The sequence below is a fragment of the Oncorhynchus tshawytscha genome, unplaced genomic scaffold (assembly GCF_018296145.1).
Source record: "Oncorhynchus tshawytscha isolate Ot180627B unplaced genomic scaffold, Otsh_v2.0 Un_contig_5223_pilon_pilon, whole genome shotgun sequence".
NCBI lineage: Eukaryota > Metazoa > Chordata > Actinopteri > Salmoniformes > Salmonidae > Oncorhynchus > Oncorhynchus tshawytscha.
Window position 1 is genome coordinate 3,224 of NW_024608766.1, and position 17,543 is coordinate 20,766.

General features: G+C 47.0%; 1 protein-coding gene across 1 annotated transcript in view; it reads right to left on the reverse strand.

The window, feature by feature from the left end:
* Positions 1-419: 419 nt before the first annotated feature.
* The window catches only part of LOC112259635 (DNA-directed RNA polymerase III subunit RPC1-like), a gene marked incomplete at its 3' end in the record, with an annotated part of 67,175 nt that continues 50,051 nt past the window's right edge, over positions 420-17,543 (reverse strand). The window contains 7 exon segments of the mRNA XM_042313618.1: positions 420-584; positions 1,086-1,250; positions 4,133-4,225; positions 6,048-6,141; positions 8,428-8,598; positions 8,974-9,056; positions 12,959-13,045. Coding sequence (XP_042169552.1) covers positions 420-584; positions 1,086-1,250; positions 4,133-4,225; positions 6,048-6,141; positions 8,428-8,598; positions 8,974-9,056; positions 12,959-13,045 — 858 coding nt within the window.

Genomic DNA, 17,543 nt, shown 5'->3' on the forward strand with positions numbered 1-17,543 from the left:
CAAGCTGGAGATGATGAGAGGGACTGGACAGAGGAGAGAGAGCAGAGAGAGAGCGCGGAGCACGGACCAGAGCGAGAGCCAAAACCACCCAGGACACACCCCAGAGCCCACCGAGAGGAGAGGGCGATGACAGACGAGGAGAGGGACGGACAGATAGAGGGCACACGACCAGAGACTAGAGACGAGGAGCGAGAGGTAGAGAGTGTCCCCCCCCCTTGAGACGACGAGAGGGACGACAGACAGAGAGAGGGACGGACAGACCGAGGACCGAGAGGGGGAGGGACGGAGGCCATCTTGGATCATAGAGAGAATTGGTTCAGGCCAATCAATGAGATGATCATTTGAAATTCGAACCAATAAATGGGACGATAATATGTTGCTGTTTGTTTTTGGAGGAGGGGCTTCTACAGTCTAGTTACCTCATAGGTGTTGTTTGAGGTGGTCCTGTTGCCGTTGACACCGTGGGTTGCCATGACACTGCGTAGGTTGTCTCCCTCAACCAGCAGCTTGTACTTGTTCTTGCCGGTCTGCTCGTCGATGTGAATGACAGCTCTGGAGACCTCAGGGATACCCTGTACCACCACCTAGTAACACCACAGAGACAAAAGAGGAGAGAGAGGGGGGAAAGGAGAGAGGGAGGAGAGAGAGGGGACAGAGACAGGGAGGAAAGGCAAGATGAGCGAGAGGGAGGAGAGAGAGGGACAGAGAGAGGGAGGAGAGAGAGGGGAAAGAGAGAGGGAGGAAAGGAGAGATGAGAGAGAGGGAGGAGAGAGAGGGGAAAGAGAGAGGGAGGAGAGAGGGGACACACTATAATGAACTGTACAGAGGCTTGGCAGCATTACCGCCTGGTAAATTCTATACATTTCTAATCATAAAGCCCCTTGTTGATATCATGAAAGAAACAATTCACTAAAATAATCCATGGCGAGACCTGCCTGAAGACGGACACAAGATTCACGTTTTTAGTTCAACACTTTAGACCAGAGCCCCAGTCAAAAGTGGTTCACTATATATAGGGAATACGGGCCCTGGTCAAAAGCAGTGGGCTGAATAGGGTGCCATTTGGGACACAGCGTTACTCTTACCTTGGGCAGGTTATCCTTTAGAGACTGGAGGACGTAGTACATGGAGCTCTTGCTGTTTTCCCTGGGAGATACACAGACCACTGCCTCCCCGTGTACAGCTATGTCTCCAGGCTTCACTCTCAGCTTAGACATGCAGATAGAGTAGCGGACTGTCTCTGCATTCACCTGGGGAGAGACACAGACAGAAATAGATAAGAGTCAGAGAACGAGAGAAGAGAAAGAGAGCAGAGAACGAGAGAGAGAAAGAGAGCAGAGAACGAGAGAACGAGAGAGAGAACGAGAGCAGAGAATGAGAGAGAGAAAGAGCAGAGAACGAGAAAGAGAGCAGAGAACGAGAGAGAGAGACATGCACACACAGTTGAACAGTCAAACATCTCAGGCTTCTCTACAGCGAGTTGGGTTGGATGGAACTACGGGCCGACCTGCCTGATTACTAGTTTAGTCAGGCAGGCCACGCTACAGTATAAAACAACCCTTTCACTTAAAACCCATAGTTTAAAGAACAATCCAACGCACAATTAGTGTAGCGTGAAGAATAGCTCTGCTCTCTGTGGAGCTGCATCTGACTTCCTGTCTAAACTGAAAAAGAAACAACTGACTTCCTGTCTAAACTGACAAAGAAACAACTGACTTCCTGTCTAAACTGACAAAGAAACAACTGTCTGACTTCCTGTCTAAACTGACAAAGAAACAACTGTCTGACTTCCAGAAAAAAGAGTCTAAACTGACAAAGAAACAACTGTCTGACTTCCTGTCTAAACTGACAAAGAAACAACTGTCTGACTTCCTGTCTAAACTGACAAAGAAACAACTGTCTGACTTCCTGTCTAAACTGACAAAGAAACAACTGTCTGACTTCCTGTCTAAACTGACAAAGAAACAACTGTCTGACTTCCTGTCTAAACTGACAAAGAAACAACTGTCTGACTTCCTGTCTAAACTGACAAAGAAACAACTGTCTGACTTCCTGTCTAAACTGACAAAGAAAAACTGTCTGAACTGTCTGACTTCCTGTCTAAACTGACAAAGAAACAACTGTCTGACTTCCTGTCTAAACTGACAAAGAAACAACTGTCTGACTTCCTGTCTAAACTGACAAAGAAACAACTGTCTGACTTCCTGTCTAAACTGACAAAGAAACAACTGTCTGACTTCCTGTCTAAACTGACAAAGAAACAACTGTCTGACTTCCTGTCTAAACTGACAAAGAAACAACTGTCTGACTTCCTGTCTAAACTGACAAAGAAACAACTGTCTGACTTCCTGTCTAAACTGACAAAGAAACAACTGTCTGACTTCCTGTCTAAACTGACAAAGAAACAACTGTCTGACTTCCTGTCTAAACTGACAAAGTCAGACCTGGGATGAAACAGACTAAGAAACCTTATCCTGTAAAATGTCACCTGATAAAGATCAAAGGTAGATGTCCTGAAACCAAAACAGTTTATTTCATTTCATCCCTCCCAGTAGTTCACACCCACACACATATAACTGATAGAATAGGCATATAGAAATATAATGAATAGAGTCACTAGAATGAATAGAATAATCACATAGAATTACAATGAATAGACACTACATGACCAAAAGTATGTGGACACCTGCTCATCCAAAATATAATTTAAAAAAGATCATAGGCATTAATATGGAGTTGTTCCCCCTTTTCTGCTATATCAGCCTCCACTCTTCTGGGAAAGCTTTCCACTAGATGTTGGAACATTGCTGCAGGGACTTACTTCCATTCAGCCACAAGAGTATCAGTGAGGTCAGGCACTGATGTTAGGCGATTAGGTCTGGTTTGCAGTCGGTGTTTCAATTCATCCCAAAGGTGTTTGATGGGGTTGAGGCCTCAGTGCAGGCCAGTCAAGTTCATCGACACCGATCTCGACAAACCATTTCTGTATGGACCTATCTTTGTGCACAGGGGCATTGTTATCATGCTGAAACAGGAAAGGGGCATTCCCCAAACTGTTGCCACAAAGTTGGAAGCATAGAGTCGTCTAGAATGTTATTGTATACTGTAGGATTAAGATTTCCCTTCCCTGGAACTAAGGGGCCCGAACCATGAAAAACAGCCCTAGACCATTATTCCTACTCCACCAAACTTTACAGTTGGCACTATGCATTCGGGCAGGTAGCATTCTCCCGGGCATCCGCCAAACCCAGATTGGTCCGCCGGACTGCCAGATGGTGAAGCGTGATTCATCCCTCCAGAGAACGCCTTTACACTGCTACAAATTCCAATGGCGGCGAGCTTGACACCCCTCCAGCCGACAGGTGGCATTGCGCATGGTGATCATAGGCTTGTGTGCGGCTGCTCGGCCATGGAAACCCATTTCATGAAGCTCCCGACGAACAGTTCTTGTGCTGACGTTGCTTCCAGAGGCAGTTTGGAACTCGGCAATGAGTGTTACAACCGAGGACAGCCACTTCGCGGCTGAGCAGTTGTTGCTCCTAGACGTTTCCACTTCACAATAACAGCACTTAAAGTTGACAGGGCAGCTCTAGCAGGGCAGAAATATAACAAACTAACTTGTTGGAAAGGTGGAACACTATGATGGTGCCACGTTGAAAGTCACAGCTCTTCAGTAAGGCCATTCTACTGCCAAAGTTTGTCTATGGAGATTATATGTGCTCAATTTTATACACGTGTTAGCAACAGGTGTGGCTGAAATAGCCGAATCCAATCATTTGAAGGGGTGTCCACATACTTTTGTTATACAGTGTAGTCAATAGAATGAATAGAATAGTCATATAGAATTAGAATAGGAAAGTCATATAGAAATAGAATGAATAGAATAGTCATATAGAATTAGAATAGGAAAGTCATATAGAAATAGAATGAATAGAATAGTCATATAGAATGCATATAATAGTCATATAGAACAAAAAATAAAATAAAAGTCAACAGAATAGTTACATAGAAATAGAATGAATAAAAATAGTCATGGAAAAATAAGGAAAAGAATATCATAGAATAATATAGCAATAGAATGAATAGAACAGGTCATAGAATGACTAGAATAAGTGTATTTCTATGTTGGTACCTCTAGCCGTAGCAGTCTGATCCTCTCCAGTGACAGCTTGACCAGAATGAAACAGTCGTCTGGCAGAAACACCTCTTCAATGTACTCTGAAATCTGTCAGGGAAAGAGTCTGATACGTAAATTCAATCGTTTACAAGTCAAATGGCAAACATTGATTGTCTGTTGCAATGGCAGAACGGCAGTTATTTTATTTTCAAGTACACAGTAAGTATACAGTAAAACAGTGTGTTTGCAGCAGCCAGTATTTCAAATCGAGTGTTATGTGTTGTGCATTTGAAATGACAGGGTTGTTTTTGGTAACATCTCTGCTAGATTATTATATAGTCCAAATGCCATCCTAATAGTTACATTAAATTTTGAAAAGGCAAAAGGGAAATAAGATTATTATTTGTAACTATAAAAAGCAATCATAGTTTCAAGACTAATCCTTGAATGGTGAATAATGAACAGACATCCTGTGAGGTGAGAGATAGTGCTCAGTATTCGAGTCAGCTAGCGGAGCTCAAGCTAAAGGCCAGCTAGCGGAGCTCAGGCTAAAGGCCAGCTAGCGGAGCTCAGGCTAAAGGCCAGCTAGCGGAGCTCAGGCTAAAGGCCAGCTAGCGGAGCTCAGGCTAAAGGCCAGCTAGCGGAGCTCAGGCTAAAGGCCAGCTAGCGGAGCTCAGGCTAAAGGCCAGCTAGCGGAGCTCAGGCTAAAGGCCAGCTAGCGGAGCTCAGGCTAAAGGCCAGCTAGCGGAGCTCAGGCTAAAGGCCAGCTAGCGGAGCTCAACTGTCAGAAAGTTACACCAAAAACTACAGAGGGAAATTCTCATTAGAGCTCAACATCCTCCACTGAAGTGACAGTTGAAACACTGATCAATGCACTTAGTCAGCTAAGTTAGACTTGTTTTAGCCTTGGTTTCTCTGCTACCGCACCGCAAGCGGTACCGGAGCGCCTAGTCTAGGTCCAAAAGGCTTCTTAACAGCTTCTACCCCCAAGCCATCAGACTCCTGAACACCTAATCAAATGACTACCCAGACTATTTGCATTGTCCCCTCCTCCCTCTACGCTGCTGCTACTCTGTCATCATCTATGCATAGTCACTTTAATAACTCTACCTACATGTCCATAATTACCCCAATTACCTAGACACCGATGCCCCCGAACAGCGACTCTGTACCGGTACCCCCTGTATATAACCCCGCTATTGTTATTTACTGCTGCTCTTTAATCATTTGTTATTCTTATCGCTTACTTTTGTTTTTTTGGGGTATTTCCTTAAAAAACTGTATTGTTGGTTAAGGGCTTGTAAGTAAGCATTTCACTAAGGACTACTACACCTGTTGTACTCGGCGCATGTGACTAAATACACTTTGATTTGAATGTGAAAGCCTGTCAGCATTCTATGGAACCATGGTCTGAATTATAGTGATCCACAAGCATTCTTACTTCATTCACATCTTTCACTCCAGTATTAATGCTAAGTTGTAATTATTTTCACCTCTATGACCTATTTATTGCCTTACTCTTCTACATTTGCACACACTGTAGATAGATGTTTGTCTATTGTTCTTGTCTTTTGTGTTATTGACTGTACGTTTGTTTATGTGTAACTCTGTGTTGTTTTACAGGTCCCACTGCTTTGCTTCATCTTGGCCTGGTCGCAGTTGTAAATGAGAACATGTTCTCAACTAGCCTACTTCAAAATAAAGGTGAAATTTAAAAAAATTATAAAAATGTAGTATTGAAAACTGTAGTGCTGAGCACGATGCCAGAATCACACGTTTTCAAAACAGCACCACAGCACAGCAACCTTGCAGGAGCGGGGAATCATCCCACCGTGTGACTCGTGATGTTGTGGAGAAAAAGGGGGACATTGACAGTGGTGACACATTGTCCCTGTAGAGTAGCTATAGGACATGCTGAATAGCGAGCTACCTCTCCCAGAAGGGTCTTTTCAATCCTCCCTTTCACCAGACGGCCGAAGTCTGCGTCGTCGTCCACATCCAAGTGAGCGCTGATTATAGGTGTGCTGATGGGAACACAAAAGAAGCCCTTTTATTAAAGGTTTGTGTCATTCTGAATAGTGCCATTTAAAACGGATGGGCTACTGCTCATTGTTTGGCGAGGCAATTGGCTTGAGATTCAGACTCTCTTATCTCTGTATTGCTCTCCCTCCCCTCGCTCTTCTGCTCCCTCTCTCTGTATCTCTCTCCCTCCCCTCGCTCTTCTGCTCCCTCTCTCTGTATCTCCCTCCCTCCCCTCGCTCTTCTGCTCCCTCTCTCTGTATCTCCCTCCCTCCCCTCGCTCTTCTGCTCCCTCTCTCTGTATCTCCCTCCCTCCCCTCGCTCTTCTGCTCCCTCTCTGTATCTCCCTCCCTCCCCTCGCTCTTCTGCTCCCTCTCTCTGTATCTCCCTCCCTCCCCTCGCTCTTCTGCTCCCTCTCTCTGTATCTCCCTCCCCTCGCTCTTCTGCTCCCTCTCTCTGTATCTCCCTCCCCTCGCTCTTCTGCTCCCTCTCTCTGTATCTCCCTCCCTCCCCTCGCTCTTCTGCTCCCTCTCTCTGTATCTCCCTCCCTCCCCTCGCTCTTCTGCTCCCTCTCTCTGTATCTCCCTCGCTCTCCCTCCCCTCGCCCCTTCTGCTCCCTCTCTCTGTATCTCCCTCCCTGCCCCTCGCTCTTCTGCTCCCTCTCTCTGTATCTCCCTCCCTCCCCTCGCTCTTCTGCTCCCTCTCTCTGTATCTCCCTCCCTCCCCTCGCTCTTCTGCTCCCTCTCTCTGTATCTCCCTCCCTCCCCTCGCTCTTCTGCTCCCTCTCTCTGTATCTCCCTCCCTCCCCTCGCTCTTCTGCTCCCTCTCTCTGTATCTCCCTCCCTCCCCCCCTCGCTCTTCTGCTCCCTCTCTCTGTATCTCCCTCCCTCCCCTCGCTCTTCTGCTCCCTCTCTCTGTATCTCCCCCTCCCCTCGCTCTTCTGCTCCCTCTCTCTGTATCGCTCTCCCTCCCTCGCTCTTCTGCTCCCTCTTTCTGTATCTCCCTCCCTCTTCTGCTCCCTCTCTCTGTATCGCTCTCCCTCCCCCTCGCTCTTCTGCTCCCTCTCTCTGTATCTCCCTCCCTCCCTGGGCTTCTGCTCCCTCTCTCTGTATCGCTCTCCCTCCCTCGCTCTTCTGCTCCCTCTCTCTGTATCATCTCCCTCCCTCTTCTGCTCCCTCTCTCTGTATCTCCCTCCCCCTCTTCTGCTCCCTCTCTCTGTATCTCCCTCCCCCCTCTTCTGCTCCCTCTCTCTGAATCTCTCCCTCTCTCCCTCTTCTGCTCCCTCTCTCTCCCTCTCTCTGTTCTCCCCCTCCCTCGCTCTTCTGCTCCCTCTCTCTGTATCTCCCTCCCTCTTCTGCTCCCTCTCTCTGTATCTCCCTCCCTCTTCTGCTCCCTCTCTCTGAATCTCTCTCCCTCTTCTGCTCCCTCTCTCTGTATCGCTCTCCCTCCCTCGCTCTTCTGCTCCCTCTCTCTGTATCGCTCTCCCTCCCTCGCTCTTCTGCTCCCTCTCTCTGTATTGTTCTCCCTCCCTCGCTCTTCTGCTCCCTCTCCCTCCCTCCCTCCGTTCCGAAGGTGTAGTCCATCCTTCCCCAGGATTCTCTCCAGGGCCGTGTGATTAGGACACGGAGCAGAATAACTACTGGCTGACGGGGGAACAGTTGGGCACTGTGATTGGAAGAACCTTCTTGGCTGTCTGGTCATGTAGAAGCAGACACCAATCAAAGCTAATGGAACACGGTGCCCGGCGGTCCACTCTGAAGGACCCCGGCTGGGTCCAAACAGCACCCTATTCCCTATACAGGGCTCTGGTCAAAAGTAGTGCACTATATAAGGAATAGGATGCCATTTGGGATTCAGCCGTATTCCTGTTCAGTCAGGAAGACAAGGAATTATTTGGAAAAAAACGATCTGTTTTTAGGTTTTATGCTTCAGGGCGAAATTGATTGAATCTGAACTTCTCCTAGTAACTTGTAACAATGAGCAAGCCTTCATGATCCTTCTACTATAGTAGTCTGGAGAGAAAAGTGAGAGGATTAACAGAGACTTCTCCAAGTCTAGCTCTGACTCACATCTGATGTTGACTGACCATCCTAAACCAGTTCCACGGCTGATTTTCATTCTTCCTCTCTAATCAAACACTGATTTAGACTTGGGACACCAGGCGGGTACAATTAAGTATCATTTAGAACAGCAAACCAGCAGTACTCTGGACCTCCAGGCTCAGATCTGAATCCTCCGGTCCTAAAGCCATTTCAAAAGGAACTTGATAAGGGCTTTGACCCCCGACTCACCTGATGTTCTTGGAGGCGTTGATGATCTCCTTGATGCGTGGGACCCCCAGGGTGATGTTCATGGAGGCTACCCCAGCAAAGTGGAAGGTTTTCAGGGTCATCTGGGTGCCAGGCTCCCCAATGCTCTGGGCACACAGGGCTCCTACTGCTGAGCCCGGCTCCATCTGAGCTCTGGGGGAAACAGACATGTAGGATGAATGGGTAAAGTGTTACCTGCCGGGGGTTCAAACCTGGGTTGACCCGCTGAGCTAAAGGACTAAGCATTAACCTGGGGAGCTAACACAAGTCTTCAGACAGATAGGATTGAGACATAGGATCAATGGGCATAGTGTGTCCTACGGGGGGGGTCAACACAAGTCTCCCAAGATACTCCTAGGCATTAGCTTGGGGATCGAACACAAGTCTTCCAAGTCTCAAGCAAGGTTACTTATCACTCCATTAACACAACCATCTGTGAGCAGTGACCACCACAGATATAACCATCTGTGTGCAGTGACCACCACAGACACAGCCATCTGTGTGCAGTGACCACCACAGACACAGTACCTCATGTACTTGTCCCTGCAGGTCTCCAGAAACTTCTCTAGCTGGCTGGGAGTGATGCGGTCCAACTGATACAGAACTCTGGGCTGAAACAGAGAGAGAGAGAGACAGAGAGCACAACAGAGAGAGAGAGACAGAGAGAGAGACAGAGAGAGAGAGAGACAGAGAGAGAGAGACAGAGAGAGAGAGAGAGAGCAGAGAGAGAGAGAGACAGAGAGAGACAGACAGAGAGAGAGAGAGACAGAGAGAGAGAGAGAGAGAGACAGAGAGACAGAGAGAGAGAGAGAGAGAGAGAGAGAGAGAGAGAGAGAGAGAGACAGAGAGCACAACAGAGAGAGAGAGAGAGACAGAGAGAGAGAGAGAGAGAGAGAGAGACAGAGAGAGCACAGACAGAGAGAGAGAGAGACAGAGAGAGAGAGAGAGAGAGAGCACAGAGAGAGAGAGAGAGAGAGAGAGAGACAGAGAGAGAGAGAGAGACAGAGAGCAGAGAGAGAGAGAGAGAGAGAGAGAGAGAGAGAGAGAGAGAGACACAACAGACAGAGAGAGAGAGAGAGAGAGAGAGAGAGAGAGAGAGACAGAGAGAGAGAGACACAGAGAGAGAGAGCACAACAGAGAGAGAGACAGAGAGAGAGAGAGAGCACAACAGAGAGAGACAGAGAGAGACAGAGAGAGAGACAGAGAGACAGAGAGCAGAGACAGAGAGAGAGAGAGATAGAGAGACAGAGAGCACAACAGAGAGAGAGAGAGAGAGAGAGACAGAGAGACAGAGAGAGAGACAGAGAGAGAGACAGAGAGAGACAGAGAGAGAGAGCACAACAGAGAGAGCGAGACAGAGACAGAGAGAGAGAGAACGTGAGCAAGAGGATTTACACTGAGATTTACAGTTATAGGGCATTAGGTAGCGTTCTCCTGGCATCCGCCAAACCCAGATTCGTCTGTCGGACTGCCAGATGGTGAAGCGTGATTCATCACTCCAGAGAACGCGTTTCCACCGCTCCAGAGTCCAATGGTGGCGAGCTTTACACCACTCGACAGTTGGCATTGCGATCTTAGGCTTGGCCCATGGACACCCATTTCATGAAGCTGCCCCATGAGATACGAATAAGTTATAATACATTTTTAAAAAACTGTTCCACGAAAAACGTGCATATGAAAACCATAACTGGCACGCAGATCGGTGGACATTGTAAGAAGTTTGCATTACACATGAGAAATGTTGCAGACTCCTCGTGTACTGTAACCTATTATCTGCAACTTCAGGAGAGTGAAGGCAGAACCTCTAAAAGCCAGGAAGAGCGGGAAGAGGATGGTTGAGGTTAAGGGTTTTTCCTTCTGGTTATCTTGATCTCTGGTTCCCTCTTGAGGCATTTGTATCTTATTTCATCAAACAGTGTGATTAAAGCATAGGACAAGCTTAATGCACATATAGTTGATTTTATGAAAACACATAGGGTGTGTCTATATATTGAAAAATACACGTTTAAAAAAGTTGACTAATTGATTGGTCGAAAGAAGAGGATTTTTTTTGTCGGGGACAGCCCTAATTTACACTAAGATGGGCTAAGATACAGATAAATAATTTACACAATCAAGTAAGGCTTTGGTGTTTTTCGGTCTAAATTGTCACAAAAAAACTTTGACGGGGAAAAGTTGGTTGATTTAATCATTTTATGTGGTAAAATTGCAGTGATCGGTTCAAATTGCGAGCCCTTATTTTGTAGTGATTATATATTTATGTGGTAATACTGCACTGACTGTTTTATTATTATTATTGTTATTTTCAAACATTTATTTATTTTTAACATTTATTTAACTGGGCAAGTCAGTTAAGAACAAATTCTTATTTTCAATGACGGCCTAGGAACAGTGGGTTAACTGCCTGTTCAGGGGCAGAATGACAGATTTTTACCTTGTCAGCTCGGGGGTTTGAACTTGCAACCTTCCGGTTACTAGTCCAACACTCTAACCACTAGGCTACCTGCCATCCCTACACTCTAACCACTAGGCTACCCTGCCGCCCCTACACTCTAACCACTAGGCTACCTGCCATCCCTACACTCTAACCACTAGGCTACCCTGCCGCCCCTACACTCTAACCACTAGGCTACCCTGCCGCCCCTACACTCTAACCACTAGGCTACCTGCCATCCCTACACTCTAACCACCAGGCTACCTGCCGCCCCTACACTCTAACCACCAGGCTACCCTGCCGCCCCTACACTCTAACCACTAGGCTACCCTGCCGCCCCCCTCTAACCACACTCTAACCACTAGGCTACCCTGCCGTCCCTACACTCTAACCACTAGGCTACCTGCCGTCCCCCTACACTCTAACCACTCTAACCACTAGGCTACCTGCCCTACCCTGCCGCCATCCCTACACTCTAACCACTAGGCTACCTGCCGTCCCTACACTCTAACCACTAGGCTACCTGCCGTCCCTACACTCTAACCACTAGGCTACCTGCCGTCCCTACACTCTAACCACTAGGCTACCTGCCGTCCCTACACTCTAACCACTAGGCTACCTGCCGTCTACACTCTAACCACTACACTCTAACCACCTAGGCTACCTGCCGTCCCTACACTCTAACCACTAGGCTACCTGCCGTCCCTACATCCCTCTAACCACTAGGCTACCTGCCATCCCTACACTCTAACCACTAGGCTACCTGCCATCCCTACACTCTAACCACTAGGCTACCTGCCATCCCTACACTCTAACCACTAGGCTACCTGCCATCCCTACACTCTAACCACTAGGCTACCCTAGGCCTGCCCCTACACTCTAACCACTAGGCTACCTGCCATCCCTACACTCTAACCACTAGGCTACCTGCCATCCCTACACTCTAACCACTAGGCTACCTGCCGTCCCTACACTCTAACCACTAGGCTACCTGCCGTCCCTACACTCTAACCACTAGGCTACCTGCCGTCCCTACACTCTAACCACTAGGCTACCTGCCGTCCCTACACTCTAACCACTAGGCTACCTGCCGTCCCTACACTCTAACCACTAGGCTACCTGCCGTCCCTACACTCTAACCACTAGGCTACCTGCCGTCCCTACACTCTAACCACTAGGCTACCTGCCGTCCCTACACTCTAACCACTAGGCTACCTGCCGTCCCTACACTCTAACCACTAGGCTACCTGCCGTCCCTACACTCTAACCACTAGGCTACCTGCCGTCCCTACACTCTAACCACTAGGCTACCTGCCGTCCCTACACTCTAACCACTAGGCTACCTGCCGTCCCTACACTCTAACCACTAGGCTACCTGCCGTCCCTACACTCTAACCACTAGGCTACCTGCCGTCCCTACACTCTAACCACTAGGCTACCTGCCGTCCCTACACTCTAACCACTAACCTACCTGCCGTCCCTACACTCTAACCTAGGCCTACCTGCCCCCTACACTCTAACCACTAGGCTACCTGCCGTCCCTACACTCTAACCACTAGGCTACCTGCCATCCCTACACTCTAACCACTAGGCTACCTGCCGTCCCTACACTCTAACCACTAGGCTACCTGCCGTCCCTACACTCTAACCACAGGCTACCTCGTCCCTACACTCTAACCACACTAGGCTAACCTGCCATCCCTACACTCTAACCACTAGGCTACCTGCCGTCCCTACACTCTAACCACTAGGCTACCTGCCGTCCCTACACTCTAACCACTAGGCTACCTCTAACCACTAGGTCCCTACACTCTAACCACTAGGGCCGTACCTGCCATCCCTACACTCTAACCACTAGGCTACCTGCCGTCCCTACACTCTAACCTCTAGGCTACCTGCCGTCCCTACACTCTAACCACTAGGCTACCTGCCGTCCCTACACTCTAACCACTAGGCCTACCTGCCGCCCCATTTATGCAGTAATAGTGCAGTGATGGGAAATAGCTAAATCCTGGATGGACTGCTTGAAAAAGAGATGTCAACGTGACTGTGTTAAATGTAAAGGATGAAAAGGTCTACCTCAGTGGTGCCATTGTCGTTGATGCCGTATTTGTCCCTGGTCTTCTTGATTTTCTCGGATGTAGCCTTGATGAACTTTTTGATCTCCTTTGGTTGGGAGAGAAGGAGAGAGAGTGAGATAAAGGGAGATAAAGGGAGAGCGAGAGGGAGAGAGAATGAGATAAAGGGAGAGATAAAGGGAGAGAGAGTGAGATAAAGGGAGAGAGAGAGGGATAAAGGGAGAGAGAGTGAGATAAAGGGAGAGAGAGAGGGATAAAGGGAGAGAGAGTGAGATAAAGGGAGAGATAAAGGGAGAGAGGGAGATAAAGGGAGAGATAAAGGGAGAGAGAGTGAGATAAAGGGAGAGATAAAGGGAGAGAGGGAGAGATAAAGGGAGAGAGAGAGGGAGAGATAAAGGGAGAGAACGGGAGAGAGAGTGAGATAAAGGGAGAGAGAGAGGGAGAGATAAAGGGAGAGAGAGAGAGAGAGATAAAGGGAGAGAGAGAGAGGGAGAGAGAGAGAGAGAGAGAGAGAGAGAGGGAGAGATAAGAGGGAGAGAGAGAGGAGAGAGAGAGAGAGAGAGAGAGAGAGGGAGAGAGAGAGGAGAGAGAGAGGAGAGAGAGAGGGAGAGAGAGAGGGAGAGAGAGGGAGAGAGAGGGGAGAGAGAGGGAGAGAGAGAGGGAGAGAGAGAGGAGAAAGGGAGAGATAAAGGAGAGAGAGATAAAGGGAGAGAGATAAAGGGAGAGATAAAGGGAGAGATAAAGGGGAGAGAGATAAAGGGAGAGAGATAAAGGGAGAGAGAGGGAGAGATAAAGGGAGAGATAAAGGGAGAGAGAGGGAGAGATAAAGGGAGAGAGAGAGGGAGAGATAAAGGGAGAGAGAGAGGGAGAGATAAAGGGAGAGAGAGGGAGAGATAAAGGGAGAGAGAGAGGGAGAGAGTACCATGTCAATAACAGCCATGATAAGATGTCAATAATTCACTCCTGTTGAGAGGTAACACTTTAGAAACCCAGTGGGAAAAATACAATTGATTAAATAAATAAATAAAAAGCTGGTAGAAATGACGGTTGTAAACTGGTTACAATGATGGTTCTAAAGTGATGGTTGTAAAGTGGTTCTAAAATGATGGCTGTAATGGTTTGTAAAGGGGTTCTAAAGTGATGGTTGTGATGGTTCTAAAGGGATGGTTGTGATGGTTGTAAAGTGGTTCTAAAGTGGTGGTTGTAAAGGGGTTCTAAAGTGATGGCTGTAAAGGGGTTCTAAAGTGATGGTTGTAAAGTGGTTCTAAAGCGATGGTTGTGATGGTTGTAAAGGGGTTCCAAAGTGATGGTTGTGATGGTTGTAAAGGGGTTCTAAAGTGATGGTTGTGATGGTTGTAAAGGGGTTCTAAAGTGATGGTTGTGATGGTTGTAAAGTGATGGTTGTAAAGGGGTTCCAAAGTGATGGTTGTAAAGGGGTTCTAAAGTGATGGTTCTAAAGTGATGGTTGTAAAGGGGTTCTAAAGTGATGGTTGTAAAGGGGTTCTAAATTGATGGTTGTACAGGGGTTCTAAAGTGATGGTTGTAAAGTGGTTCTAAAGTGATGGTTGTACAGGGGTTCTAAAGTGATGGTTGTAAAGTGGTTCTAAAGTGATGGTTGTAAAGGGGTTCTAAAGTGATGGTTGTAAAGGGGTTCTAAAGTGATGGTTGTGATGGTTGTAAAGTGGTTCTAAAGCAATGGTTCTAAAGTGATGGTTGTAAAGGGGTTCCAAAGTGATGGTTGTGATGGTTGTAAAGGGGTTCTAAAGTGATGGTTGTGATGGTTGTAAAGGGGTTCTAAAGTGATGGTTGTGATGGTTGTAAAGTGGTTGTAAAGTGATGGTTGTGATGGTTGTAAAGTGGTTGTAAAGTGATGGTTGTAAAGGGGTTCCAAAGTGATGGCTGTGAAGGTTGTAAAGGGGTTCTAAAGTGATGGCTGTAAAGGGGTTCTAAAGTGATGGCTGTAAAGGGGTTCCAAAGTGATGGTTGTAAAGGGGTTGTAAAGTGATGGTTGTACAGGGGTTCTAAAATGATGGTTGTAAAGTGGTTCTAAAGTGATGGTTGTAAAGGGGTTCTAAAGTGATGGTTGTAAAGTGATGTCTCTTCAACCACTTTTGCCCCTGGGTTACTTAGTACATAATGAGTGTACAGACCCTGGTAAATCAACAGAACCGTTAGGAGATCATGCTTCCACACAACACACCAGCAGAGCTGCACAGTGTAAAACTGGTCTTTCAACACAGCACTACGCACTAGGTCAGGCTGTGCAGGACAGACAGTAACATCACAGAACAGGAAACACTCATTGCATTTCATCTACCATCCATTTAATCAAACCTGCCAAAAAATATTATGTTAATCAAAACCCTATAACGATGCAACTCTTACACGATTAGTAAAATAACATTCAAATCAACTGTGGATGCATTCTACAATAAAATGTATTTAAAAATATGTACAACGTTTCATTTATTTGATCAAATCAAACCCCTACTACGATTCAACACTTGCCTGATTAGTACTTTAATCCAAACATGGGTAGACACATTGAAAAAGACAAACTTTAGAATTGACCAACTGACCGAATGCTGTGTTTGAAACGGTGCTGTTGTCACGTGGTTAGTCTCACACCATTACCTAGACATGTTAGACACCGTACCTCCATATACTTCTCTGAGCCCGTGTCTGTCAAGGCCTTGACGAGGGGGACAAAGTAAGACAGAAACCACAGAGTAAACTGGATCAACCTTACCACACGTTCCTTAAATCAACTCTGTGTGCGCGCACGGGCGCCCCCACATTATTCATCATTAAAATATGGTAATGACTAGAAACAAAAATGAAATAAACTAACAAATGGAAGAAAAAAAAGGTGATTATGCTGCTATCTTGAAATCAGTTAATTAGCTGATAACGGAGAGGCCTATTCATTTGAAACCAGAAGTTGTCGGAGAAGTCCTTGACCCCTGTGCTGATCTGACTTTCAACATTCCAATTAAAAGTTTATATACAAAAAGGGGGAACGTTCCAACAATAACGATGACAATCCTTCAGGCTTCCGTCCCCATCAACCAGCATCAGAACTTCCAGACCCTGAGTGTGTATGACGGAACATTGTTAAAATGGGACGTAACCCCATCTGCCTCGGGAGACTAAATCACCAATATACGTAATATACCTTCAAATAACCCTCTGGATTACAGAGCATGTACTGATGAAGAAACAGGAACAATACACACAAACCCTGTTAGAACAACATACATTATAAATGTTTTTAATGTTTAGAGAAGCTTTTTTTTTTGAAAAGATGCATTTCTAGTCACAGTACTCATGGTACAGGTCATTAAAGGAGGAATCCTAGAGCACGGAGGTCTCATGGGACACGTCTTTATTAGGAGGAATCCTAGAGCACGGAGGTCTCATGGTACAGGTCATTAAAGGAGGAATCCTAGAGCACGGAGGTCTCATGGTACAGGTCATTAAAGGAGGAATCCTAGAGCACGGAGGTCTCATGGTACAGGTCATTAAAGGAGGAATCCTAGAGCACGGAGGTCTCATGGTACAGGTCATTAAAGGAGGAATCCTAGAGCACGGAGGTCTCATGGTACAGGTCATTAAAGGAGGAATCCTGGAGCACGGAGGTCTCATGGGACACGTCTTTATTAGGAGGAATCCTAGAGCACGGAGGTCTCATGGGACACGTCATTAAAGGAGGAATCCTAGAGCACGGAGGTCTCATGGTACAGGTCATTAAAGGAGGAATCCTGGAGCACGGAGGTCTCATGGGACACGTCTTTATAGGAGGAATCCTAGAGCACGGAGGTCTCATGGGACACGTCTTTATTAGGAGGAATCCTAGAGCACGGAGGTCTCACGGGACACGTCTTTATTAGGAGGAATCCTAGAGCACGGAGGTCTCATGGGACACGTCTTTATTAGGAGGAATCCTAGAGCACGGAGGTCTCATGGGACACGTCTTTATTAGGAGGAATCCTAGAGCACGGAGGTCTCATGGGACACGTCATTAAAGGAGGAATCCTAGAGCACGGAGGTCTCATAGTACACGCCTTTATTAGGAGGAATCCTAGAGCACGGAGGTCTCATGGTACACGCCTTTATTAGGAGGAATCCTAGAGCACGGAGGTCTCATGGTACAGGTCATTAAAGGAGGAATCCTAGAGCACGGAGGTCTCATGGTACACATCATTAAAGGAGGAATCCTAGAGCACGGAGGTCTCATGGGACACATCATTAAAGGAGGAATCCTAGAGCACGGAGGTCTCATGGTACACGTCATTAAAGGAGGAATCCTAGAGCACGGAGGTCTCATGGTACACGTCTTTATTAGGAGGAATCCTAGAGCACGGAGGTCTCATGGTACACATCATTAAAGGAGGAATCCTAGAGCACGGAGGTCTCATGGTACACATCATTAAAGGAGGAATCCTAGAGCACGGAGGTCTCATGGGACACATCATTAAAGGAGGAATCCTAGAGCACGGAGGTCTCATGGTACACATCATTAAAGGAGGAATCCTAGAGCACGGAGGTCTCATGGTACACGTCATTAAAGGAGGAATCCTAGAGCA